This window comes from Dipodomys ordii, unplaced genomic scaffold (assembly GCF_000151885.1).
Source record: "Dipodomys ordii isolate 6190 unplaced genomic scaffold, Dord_2.0 Scaffold99, whole genome shotgun sequence".
Classification (NCBI taxonomy): Eukaryota; Metazoa; Chordata; class Mammalia; order Rodentia; family Heteromyidae; genus Dipodomys; species Dipodomys ordii.
Genome location: NW_012267315.1, coordinates 3,557,243 through 3,569,982, shown reverse-complemented (window position 1 = coordinate 3,569,982; position 12,740 = coordinate 3,557,243). Strand labels below are relative to the sequence as shown.

The 12,740-nt window shown below is 44.7% G+C and overlaps 1 protein-coding gene across 1 annotated transcript; it reads right to left on the bottom strand.

The window, feature by feature from the left end:
* Positions 1–1,683: 1,683 nt before the first annotated feature.
* On the bottom strand, positions 1,684–5,541 carry LOC105993723 (cystatin-SN-like). The gene is made up of 3 exons (XM_013027062.1): positions 5,287–5,541; positions 2,452–2,565; positions 1,684–2,005 (listed from the first exon to the last, which is right to left on the bottom strand). The coding sequence occupies exons 1-3, from the start codon at positions 5,515–5,517 to the stop codon at positions 1,922–1,924; spliced, it is 429 nt and encodes a 142-aa protein (XP_012882516.1). The 5' UTR covers positions 5,518–5,541; the 3' UTR covers positions 1,684–1,921.
* Between the last annotated feature and the right edge of the window lie 7,199 nt (positions 5,542–12,740).

Sequence of the window (12,740 nt, the reverse complement as noted above, 5' to 3'; positions counted from 1 at the left end):
TTGCAACCCAAAGTCTGTGAGGTGCTGACCACTAGACTCTCTGGTCCCCTTTGGCATTTCACCTTTAGTGAGTATGGTGTGCTTACCATGCCCAAGACAGCCTTCCTTCCTTCTTTCCTTCCTTCCTTCCTTCCTACTTTTTCTCTTTCTCTGTTTCTCTTTCTTTCTTTCTCTGTTTCTCTTTCTTTCTTTCTTTCTCTCTCTCTCCTTCTTTTTAGTCTTTCTCTTTTATTCTTTCTCTCTCCTTCCTTTCTTATTTTCTTTCTTCCTTTCATTCTTGTGCCTATACTGGGGCATGAATATAGGGCCTGGACACTTTCCTGTTGTTTTTCTACTCAAGGCTGGTGGTAAACCATTTTAGCAGCAACTCCACTTCTGTGTTTTTGCTGGTTAACTGGAGATAAGTTTTATGGGCTTCCTTGGCTGGGCTGGCTTTGAATTTTGATCCTCAGACCTCAGACTATTGAGTAGTGAGGATTACAAATGTGAGCTGCCACCAGCACTGGGCTCCAAGACAGCTTTCTAATGCTTCTATGAGTGCACTTCAGAGAAATGGGGTTCCAGTGACCAGATGTCTTCCTTCTGCCCTTTCAGGCAGAAGGAAAGACAGAAGAAAAAGCACCATGCACATGTACATAGTAGGACCATGGTCTGTTTGCTCTGGGTCATCAAAGACATCCCTTTTGTGTACAATGAGGTTAACATCAAGGCAATATGATGAATAAGATGCCCTCCTTAGAAGAAAGTCCACCTAGTGACAAACTTCTTCTATCGTAAATGCTACATCTCTTTCATGATGCTACACACAAGGACTTGTTTTATCTACAAGGGCAGAGGAGGTGGGGAGAAGCTGCCTGTAACACCCCAACAGGGCACAGCTAAGTACATGACAAATGTACTGTTTCCATGCTGTGCCATGTCTCCCTTCCTAACTTCTGATCTGTCTTTTCCCGCAACGAGTTACACATAAACATATTTCCTATGCTCTGTCATGCAGGTGCCGATCTTTTGTGAATAGAAATACACATAATAAGATGATTTAAATTTGAGTGCCAGTTGCTCATGCCTATAATCGTAATTACTCTGGGGACTGAGATCTAAGGATCAAAGTTCAAAGCTAGTCTGGGCAGAAAAGTCCATGAGACTCATTTCCAATTAACCAGTAGAAAACCAGAAGTAAAACTGTGACTCACATGGTAGAACACCAGCCTTGAGTGAAAAAGTTAAGTGACAGTGCTCAGTTCCTGAGTCCATCTCTAGTGAGGGCACACACACACACACACACACACACACACACACACACACACACACACACACAATATGATTTACACATAAATTGCCATTTATGGAGTTTCTGGGGAGCCTGACAGATGACAGATACTTCCCATAGTCAGTCAGCTCTGCATACATCCTGGCCTCTCCTTTCTCTGATGTCTGACATTATTTTTTAAAGGCAGAAACAAAGTTTCTAGCATGGCAGCCTATATCCTTTCTGTCCTCTGTCTGTGTCTGTCTGTCTGTCAGCGTCACACCTGAGTTCCCAGTCCCTCTTTGCTCTTTATGTGTTCTGAGATTCAGATCGCAGACAGCCTCCCCTATGATGTACATGTGTGGCCTCAAGGCCCAGGCTCCCATGCTCCTCCCTCACACCCCAAGACAGAAAACAACTCAGGAAGCTGATCATCTGTTTATGGAGTGAGGAAGAGCATTCCCTTCACTGGGATATTTGAAAAGCAAGGAGAAGAAAGAGAAAAGAGAGCCACTGTTTAGCTAAGCTGCCTGGAGCCTCCTCTACTGGTCTTCTGGTGCTGCCATTGGAGAAGGCATCTTCCGGGGCTGGGCTCTCATCTAAAGATTGGTGAACGACAGGGCAAGGCTTCAAGACAGGGGTGGTCAGTGCAGCCCGGCCTGCCACTGCCTCTTAGGCATTTTGGCAGTTGTAACTTAACATAGACATCTTGTGTTCCCAGGGCACATCGTAGACCTCGAAGGAGCAGAGTTTTCTCTGCAAAAGAAAGATGAGACCGTCAACATGGTTGTTGTTGAAAGAGTCATGAGATAGCAGCAGGGCCATTGGAAATGATGGAGGTGAGGTGCTTGCCACCCACCCACCTCCTCAAACTCTGGAGTTTCAGGACCCACAGCACAACTCTGACATCTGCTCACCATCTCTCCATTGCTCTAACTAAACCAGGTGTCTTGTGTCACCTCTTTCTAAGCCCCTGGGACTCTGTTTTCTTGCCCCCATCACAGACCTCTAAGGAGAAGCTTTGCTAGGTTGTTGCAACCCCAGACAAGCAGACAGGGGAGGAAGGCCTACCACCCTCAAGCTCTTTCTCCTCCCACCCTAGAGCCAAGACTAAGAGGCAAACAGAACAAGGGGATGGGAAATACACTTGAAAGAGAGAGGATATGGTGAAGATTGACAAGGGATGACTGGCCCCAACTCACCTGCTCCTGACCCGGTTGCTCATTGAGAGGACAGTTATCAAAATTGGGCTCCACTTTGGTACATATGGTTCGGCCCATCTCCAAAACGAAGTTGTACTTCATTCCAGCCACCGTCTAGAGTGAAAAGAACACTTGCCTGACTGGCCAAGGTCACATGCATGCAGCTACATTACATGGAGTTGACCTGTTTGCCTAGGGTTCACACCTGCATTCATGGGCTGTCAGAACCATCACCCACAAAGCACACAGCAGCATCGCTTCTTTTCCTCTGATGCATTCTGACAAAACGTCTCCTGGAGTCAAGTAAAAGAAGCAGGAAAAACAGAAGGCAGGAGCTGGGAATGCGCAATCGTTCACTGGACTCAGGGATGGAAGGGACAGCTCAGGGGACATCCATGCAGGAGGAAAATAGACAGCTCTGTGTTCTAGGAGCCCAGCACTAGTCTGAGCAGAAAGCCAAGGCTCTTGTCTGCAGCACAGGACTAACTGAATTCTGCCTGTGGCTCAGGAGGCAGAGACAGTGGTCCATTCTAGAAAGTTTGTAGCCTGATGATTAAACTCCAGCTAAACTCCAGTGCCTAGCATGTAGCCCATACAGGATCCCCTTCCCTCTATTTTCCTTCACTTACTGTGTTCTCATTCTACAGGAGGAGGTGGAACATTTCACACACAGGGGGAAGGGGAGTGGTCCAGGCTTCAAATATGTAACTGTCAGTGAGAATATGTATCTCTTCAGTGTGTCACACACCTATGTGTCTTACACTGTGATTAAAGAAGAGAATTTAATCCTTTCCAGGCTCAGACCTGACTTGTCAGAAGTTTGGCCCAGCACAGCATGAGCGACAGGGGACAGGACTCCAGACCTGGAACTGTAGAAGGAGCAAAGCCCATGCTCTCTCTTGTATCTTCCACCTGTTTTACAGGTGTCATGGACTCGATGATCTATAACATATAATATAATACCCCATGCTTCTTTCCAAGTTACACAAGAGGTGTTCACAGGCCAGCCGAGGCCGTGGTGCATGGGAAACATATGATAAGTCAAAGGAGGACTGACAGTGATGACTTCAGCAGCAGGAGAAATGGACTAGTCTTCACCATCTGAATTTTAGACAGGAGGCAAAACTGAGCTCTCTACAGCTGGGCAAGGTGGTACACGCCTGTAGTCCACTAACTCAGAAGACAAAGGTATGAGGACCCATAGTTTCAGGCTAGCCTGGACAATGTTATGGAAATCCTCTTTCAAGATAGAATAAAAGCAGAAAGGACGGGACATGGCTCAGATGACAGAGCTCTTGTTTAGCATCCTCTAGGGCCTTGATTTAATCCCAGTATCACCAAATAGAAAGAAAAGAGAAAGAAAAACACCTTCCATCCTGTTGTGCCACGTGACAATCTATGTATCTATCTGAGAGAGGAGAAACTGACCTTCACATAAACTACATTCATGACATGATCTCTTAACCCTTTCTATTTTAACTTCTTATTTTGGCATGTTTTATTCAGACCTGACACATTTTGACGCATATTTTATTACTGGATCACAATAGCCCTTAATGCTGTCTCCAGATCCCTTCTCCCCCTGGCCAATTTCCCTCCTCCTCCACTAGGGCTAAATCTATGCTGAAAGGTACAAAGTGCAGGTTCTCTTCCCTAGTGGAGACTCAAGTGCCCAGGACCACTGGCCATGGAGCACCTGTGTCAGGCTAAGGGACACTGGTCCCTTGAGCTTGCCCCAGGGAAACTATCCTGTTGTGCCAAGGCTCAAGAAGACTTGGAGAAAAGACTTGGAAAGACTTGAAGAGGAGACCAGCCTATGACCTACCTTCAACCTTCAGAAAATATCAGATCCACACAGAGTGAGCAACAGTCCACACAGGCATGGCTTCCTGTGACTGAGACACGTTCTGAGAAATATGTCTTGGGATTTCGTGGTGGAGTGTCATACTTCACTTAAACACCAAGAGGGCCACAATGTCACTAGATGATGTAATCTTATGAGGCTGACTCTGTACATGCATCTCATGACTACACCCTAACTGTCAGGACCCTTTCAAAGGCCTTTCAAAGGTCACAGAAACCGCAGGAGTGCTCCACCCAGAAGGAGGCTGAGGTTCAGGACCGTGGCTGCAGCCCAGTCTGACTGCCCACCACTGGAGAGCAGCAAGTCCAGAGAGTCTGAATGAGAAGTGGAATTGTATGTGGCAGTGTGGATTCTGATATTCACAATGGAATCATGGATGTGTAGACAAAACCCTTATTTGCAAGAAATGTATAGTGAAATGTCTGCTCTCCAAAGTTCAGAGAAGTAAATGCATGCCAAGCAAGTGTATAGAGAAAGCTTGGAGGACCAGTAGACAGGGGCATGTGCTGAGGTACTGTGACTCCTGTGCCAGCTGCTTTGTGAATATGAGATTGTATCGTAACAAGAGGTTAAGGGGAACCGTGTTAAGACATCATTTAGTGAGCGTGGCCTGGTGTGTTTCTTTCTCTTGTACTCCCCTCCCGTCCCCACTAAGCTGGAGGTAGGAATCTAAGGGGCAGCTCTGACTGGCTGATGCTGGAAAAACACTATGGTAACAGGGATTCGGCTGCAGTACCAGGCCAGAGGCCAAGTGCAGGCCAGAGTGAGACAGGGGACATTTTCTTGAATCAGAACTTCTCCATACCAAGGGCTATGAAACATACCCAGAGCAGTCAGAACTGGGTGGAGGAGGAAGAGGCTCCAGAGTGAAGTGTCAAGTGGTGTCCAGAGCATGGAACCTGGCACACACCTCTGAAAGAGACACCCAGCCAGATTCAGCACCCCTCTCCTACGCCCCAGCAGGCACGTACCTGCTGTTCAGCACTCACAACCTTCACCACAGCGTCTATGTAAGCATCGTTGTCATGCACCTGGTTGTGATACCCAACTGCATACTCCACAGCACGCTGCACCTCCTCGCTGTTGACATCAGCCTTTTCCAAGCCCCCTAGCCAGGAGTTCGCGTTAGATTCAGGGTTCACATCCTCTGCCTTGGTCAGAGTAGCCAGCAGGAGCAGCTGAATGCCTAGAATGCTGGCCATGGCTGAAGGTAGAGCTGGAGCTGTCCTTAGGCAGGGTGGTCACTATCTGGAGGCTAGGAGTTCTGCTTGGCTGCTTTTATTTATGCCAGGTTTAGCCCCACCCCCACCCTTGGCCTGTCCCTTTTTCCTGGCACACTCCAGCCTGTGTTTGTCTGTTTCCTTCTGACCTTTCCACTCTGGGCCTCTCCCAGTCCTGGCTCCCCTCCTTCCTCTGTTCCTTTCTCCTTCACAGTGCCACCCCTCCTCTTGTACTTCTTTCTTCACACTTTGTTCCTTAGCCCCATATGGCTTCTCCCCATGGAAAAGTGAGAGGGGTCCATACAGCGGTTAAACCAGGCCAGCACCACTGCGCCCTTTGCTGTTATTCTTCAAGTCCCATCAGACTTGCTACTGTCCCATAGGCCAAAGCAGGAACCATGGCCCAGTGGAGCCAGCGAAGGACAGGATCACCTTAGGTGTGGAAATGGGAGAAACAAGTAGGAGTCATTGTCCTTTCCGTATCAGTCCCCAGTGGGCTAGCCTAAGTCTCATGGCATTATTCAGTCCTGGTTGGGTCTCCTTCAGTCCCCTGTATGCTCCTGGTCATCCCTAAGTTATGTTACAGTATCAAAATGTCAGTTTGACACAGAACATCAATCAAGCTAACAGACATCTCAGGAGAAGAAAAAAAATGACAGAACCACGAAAAAGTAAAGAGTGAATAACTTTGTGATACATTGTAAGCATACATGAGGGGCAGCATAGCAAAACTCAAGGACAGCTGATGATGAGTAGAGTGCATGGGGACAGAAATAGAAATTGTTGGGTGGGGACTAGCGGGAGATAGGGGCTGGCCGGGAGGTAAATAAGGTTGAATATTATGGGAATAGATTACTTCCAACTATGAAAATGAAACAGGGGAACCCACTGGAGATGCTTTGCTCAGGGAAAGAATGGGTAGAGAGTGTGATAGAGGGGGTCAGACTGAATGGAACACTGTATAAACATAGGACATAGTAACAATGACACTCCCTCCATAGCTCATATAAGCTGATAAAAAGTGTCAACTTGATACAATTTCTGCAGTGCTTAAAAGACATATGGAACATTCCATACCCTTTCCTGTATAAAAACCAAGTCCTAAATTTAGCTAGGCATAAAAATTATATGATGCTCCAACACAACTTTCTAATACAAATCCTAATCTTCCCCATAACTGTCCCCAACACAATCATACTGGCGCACACAGGTATATAAACATGCTACAGATTGTAGCCAAGAGCAGGGCATCAGACACACATCATACAGATCATACCAATATTTATTTACACATATATCCCAGATTTCTTCCTCTCACATACACACATGCACAGGCACATCATATACCCAATTTACCAATACAAACCCCAGCCTGCCCCACATTTTCCCTTTCCCTATATCCCAGATTATACATAGGCACACACATATCTGCAGCACATGCTCATGTAACAGTGTACCATAATTCCCTCAGAGTGCCTAGAGTCTTGTTCTAATAGATAGGCCACCCAGCAGCCAACATATAAAGCAAATGAGGGCACAAGTGCCAGCTTTTGTGTTAAAGCTGACTAAAACTTGGACTGGGAGTGCAACTTGGTTGGAAAGTACTTGCTTAGTTAGCCTTAGATCCCCAGACCTACAATAAATAAATAAAATGACTAAAACAGTTCTTTTGTTATTTTTTTCTTCATGCATTTTTAGTTGTTATTATAAAGGAGATGTGTATGGAGGGGTAAAAGTTGCATAAGTCAGGTAAAGAATGTATCTCTTTTTGGACAATATGACCCCTGCTCTTGCTCTCTTCTAGTTTTTCCCTCCCTTCCCCATCCACAAGTTGTATAGTTCATTTTCAACATAGTGTCCAGTGAGCACCACTGCTGCATTGTTTACCTCTTGTCACACTATTTCTGTGCCTCCCTTTTCTCTCCCAAAGACAGATAAATGAACAAACAAGACAAAAGAAAAAGAAAACAAAAACAGCAACAAAGCAAAAACCTCTTGTTTCCATTTCCTGTAGTTCATTTCAATATATATTATTTTATATGATCAGATGCACATAGATATTAAAAACTAAACATATATAACCTTCATTTTTTTTACCCACTCCAGGATCACTAAACCTGATAAAATCTTGCCTTAAAATAAATAAAATCAACATGAAGAAGGCCTTATTTCAAGTGTCCATGTCCAGGAGCAAACATATAGAACAAAACATGTGAGTTTCACTTTCTGTAGTCACGATAGGACTTAGCTGATGGGGCTGGAGATTGAATAAGATCAAGCCGTCATTGACAAAAATCAAGCTATCAGTTCTAAAATTTCAGGCGTGTCCTGAGAGAGCTCATTTCATTTCTAGAACAAATTAAACCTTGATGTCAGGGGAATCTATACTGTGTTAGGTAGTTACCTAGCTGTGTGCTAAAATGATTTGGAAAGAAAGAATTCAGGACACTGTGATTTACAGGAATAAAAGAAAGTGCTTAGACAAACGTGTGTGTGTGGGCATCCTGCTTGTATGTTGATCACACTAATTTGGCTCTATGCTCAAAGGCTGTAGGACAAAGACATAGGTTTACTTTCAGCTTTTTAAGAAACCTGATTTCCATAGTGATTGCTTTTGTTTACATTCCCACCAACACTGTTTGAAGGTTCTTTTCCCCAAATCCTCACCAGTATTTACTGCTGTTTGTATTCTTGATGATGACCGTTCTGATTGGGGTGAGATAAAATCTCAATGTTACTGATTTATATTTTCCTGGTGGCTAAGGGTGTTGGACAGTTCTTCATGTGTTTATTAGCCCTTTGTAACTCTGAGAACTTTCTGTTTCATTCAATCTGTCCATTTACTAATTGAATTATTTCTTCTTTTGCTGTTGGACTTTTGGAACCCTTTGTATGTTCTGTTCCAGATCTTAATTGTTTATCTAATGAAAAGCTTGCAAAGGTTTTCCCACATTTTGTGAGTTGTTTCTTCATGTTGGTAGTTGTTTCTTTCGCTATGCTGAAAGTTTAGTTTGATACAATTCCCAAATCTTGCTCTTGCAGGGTGATATATAGGTTTGATGCATACTACCTTCATATGTACAAAGATAGTATAATGAAACCCATCAAAAACTGATCAAGAGAGGTGATGGAGAATAGCTAGGAGAATGTATTGGAAGGAATAAATTTGTTCAAAGTATATGCTTATGCATCTATGAAGTTTTCACAGTGCAACACTCTTGCATTGCTAATGATTTCAAAAGAGGAAGTTCAGGCTCAAAGATTGTTAGGTTACAGGAAAACTCAGCAGTATAAACCTTCAGCTCTGCTTCTAATGTAATTTCTTATTGAAATTCAAGAAGATACCATAGGAAATATGGGGAATAATGAGCAACTACAGAAAATTAGTTTCATGGGCTGGGAAGGTGGCTCAGTGGTAGAGTGCTTGCCTTGCATGCATGAGGCCCTGGGTTCAATTCCTCAGCACCACATAAGCAAAAAGAAAAAAGCTGGAAGTGGCACTGTGGCTCAAGTGGTAGAGTGCTAGCCTTGAGCTGAAGAGCTGAGGGACAGTGCCCAGGCCCAGAGTTCAGGCCCCACCACCGGACCCCCCAAAAAATAACAACAACAACAACAAAAAGAAAATTAGCTTCATAATCAGGATGAAGCCGGGTACTGGTGGCTCACACCTATAATCTTAGCTACTCAGGAGGCTGAGATTTGATTGTAATTTGAATGCAGCCTGGACAAGAAATTCCATGAGACTCTTCTCTCCATTTTACCACCATAAAGGCAGAAGTCAGGTCTGACTCAAGTGGTGGAGTGCCAGCCTTGCATGAAAAAGCTAAGGGACAGCACGCAGGCTCCAAATTCAAGTTCCAGTACTGGGACACATGCAAAAACGAGTAATCAGAATACAGGGCTCATATCTGCAGAGCTAATAATATTTGCTCCTTTTCTTTCTAATGGCACAGTGGCAATAAGTGGTATCCTCATTAACCCTTTTACTGAGGTCACAGTGACCTTGACAAGAGAACATCTGCTGGATGGCAGAGACTGACTGGGAAAGATTCCAGTGCCCTGACAAGGATTCTTGGGTATCTGGCTTCAAAGACAGTACTCACTGCATGGCCAATTGAATGTGATTTTGGCTGTACCTACGTTTTCTCATCTTGTAAGTTGGGGAGAATAACAAAACTTATTGTCATGAGAAATTGATAAGTGCCAAAGGCTTGGAGCAATACACAGACATCTGCCAATCTTAACCATGTTTTGTGGTAAAGGTTATTCCCATTCATGTAAACTATGACAGCCTGTGATGTGTTTTCTAAGGTCATTGGCTGATGCCAGCCATCTGAGGACAGGAACCAGATCTGTCCTGTCCATATTTCTAATCAAAGTTAACTTCTCTATACTACACAAAGAAGGGGCAGATTCCCAGAAACTTGCTTTCACACACACACTTGTTGGCTGGTTGATCAGTAACTCCCTCAATGTCAGGACACAGGGAACATTTCAAGCCTGGGCTTCAGTCAATGGCACCAAAGCCATCCTGCTTCATGAAGAGTGATTTTGTGCTGCTGTGTCCTCAGCATAGCAAATAAGCAGGATGATGTCAGGACAATGAGAGCCCTGTAGAGTCAGTTGGGATTCTGCCAGTGTGCTGGGAGCACCTGATGTCAATTGTATTGAAAGCAGAACAAAACAAACCCCTGAACAGTTCTCATGGCTGCAGGAGCCAGAAGTAACTCTTGCTGCTGCTCCCGCCCCCTTTCCCCCTCCCCCACAATCACAGCAGCCTGGGGTTTGCCACAGGCATGTTCTGGAGCATCAGCAACTGGATTCCTAATCCAGGCTCCAGCTCCTCAGGAAGCTCTGGGGCCTGGGTGGGATGAAATATTGAGGGGAATAAAACCTAAATAAGGAGCAAATATGGTGGCTGGGTTGACCAGTTGTCCAAGCTGGACCTGCACAGCAAGTCCCAAGGCTTCCATATTTAGCAAGACGTGTTCTATCATAATAATTGAAGATCCGGTTCTTTGTTCTGGCTGGGGAGAGAACTTAAATGCTTCACATTTATCCTTTATTATACAGCAGAGTTACAGATGACCTCTCTGTTTAGGCCGGTTACCTTTGTCAAGGAGAACCCAATTCTCTAAACAATTTCAAGCACCCATGCTTGTGGACCTCACCTGCAGTATCAGAGTTATCTCTCAACACAGTCTTCTGGTCCAATCAAGAGTGGTGTTTCTCAAAGTGAACAAGGCCAAATCCTTTTCAGCATCTGAGTTCTGTCTTCAATTCCAGGATCATCTTTGGCAGATGGCATTGTGAGAAGTTGGCCCCTCAATATCTCCCACTCTTCATGCTGCCCGGACTATAGGAGATCAGGGCTGTGCCCCTCCTGTGAATCTGGTGATCCGCTGTGACTTCTTGTATCAGTCAGGTTAAACACACAAAGAAAGCCTTGTGGCTTCCAAGATCATGCAAGCTCCGTGAACTGCCGCTTTTGTCTCTTGGGATGCTATTCTTAGGACTCAGCTATCATGATATAAGAGATTCCCAGGAGACAGTGGAAAAGTCCATGTAAAGAAGATCCCAAACCTAGGCCTCTGCCATGGTGACCTTCCCGAGCAACAGTCAGAACCGTATGTCCAGCCACATAGTAAGCATGTTTGAAATGACTGCTGAAATGGGCCTTTCCCTCTTAGAGACACAGTGTACTCCCATGGTACAGTTCCATGGCATAACAGGTCTGAGACAGGTTATCTCCACCATGCCTTAATCCATGCAAATTCAGGAGCAAATAACTGACTTGGGTTGTGGCAAGCAACAACAGTTTGGGCAGGGCTTGTTTACCGCTGCAGATCATTGACATACAAGCCAACCCAACAATTTCATGTTTCACTGCTGCCAAGCTTTGCCCATACCTAGTGAGGGTAAAGGGTGTGGCTCTGCAGATGGGAGCCCTCACTTGTTAGATGAACTGTGACAAAGAGCCTTGATTTGGCCAAACTTCGGTCTTCTGAATCTTCTAAGTACTTCCTTGCTCCTTTAGCAAGAATCTCACCCTTGGTATCTGATCAGGGTCTTTATCCTTTACCATCTCCTGAGTGATGTCTGATCACCTGGTCTGCTTCAGGAAGAACCCCATTAGGTAAATTTGCCCTCAATCCCTCTTACTCCTGAAGTTTCCTCTTAATTATTTTGAACTCTGAACCTTCATGCTGTTCTTTGGATAGCAATGTCCACTTTCTCAAGCTAGGCACAGAAGTGACCTGTGATAAGACTCCACTGCAGTCATTGGTCCATCTAGCAAGGCAATGCTTCTAAATGAAGTCTGCCTTACCATGCATTAGCATGTATCACTGCATATGTTTCTTTAATAAGGCAAGAGGGAACAACATTTTCTCCTTTGTTTTGTGGAACCCATTCTAGCTACAAGAGAGCAGTTGTGCATCCTGGGTAGGACTGCTTCTACAGGACAATATTTGACAGATCTGATTCTAGCATCACTCAAAGGCTACATAGCTGATGGCTGTCTGGCACCTTATACATGTGTCAGATATTATCTAAGCTACTAAAAGAATACTGTCCATCTCTGGCAGCAGGATAAATGGAATGTGGTGTGATATTATGATATATACTAAAAATATGTAATTGGTCTTTGCCTTGTTTCCTGGCACACAGTTCCTAAGCGCTCCTTACCTCCCAAGAGATACCTTTGTGTGCTGATGGATGATTGTCAGCCAGAGGTTTCTGGATGGGGGTCTGGTTGCCAAAGCAACTAATAAGGAGTTAGAGGTTTGGAACCTTTGGTCCCACCTATTAAGTTATCACTGGCCAGTGGCTTAATCTATCATGCCTATATAATGAGAATCTATGATATGCAGGACTTAGAGATCTTCAACTCATAGAGGTGATAAGAGCTTGGTGACCCCAGAGTGGGAATGGAGACTCCACACTGCTTCTCCACATCTCCATTACCTTTAAAAGCAAGTTAACAAGTTTTGCGATGCTCAGTTACTCAGCAACCAATGAACCTTAAGTTCTGCAACAGTCCTGTAGTCTGGCCTGTCTGTGGAGATCAGAGCATCACACCTGTTTTTATTTTCTCCAAGATCCTGGAAAAGGTAACACGGAGAGACCAAGGAAATAAAGAATATGCTTCATATCTTTCCAGCATCTCCGCCCCTTAGAAATGATTTAGCCAGTCCTGTTAATCG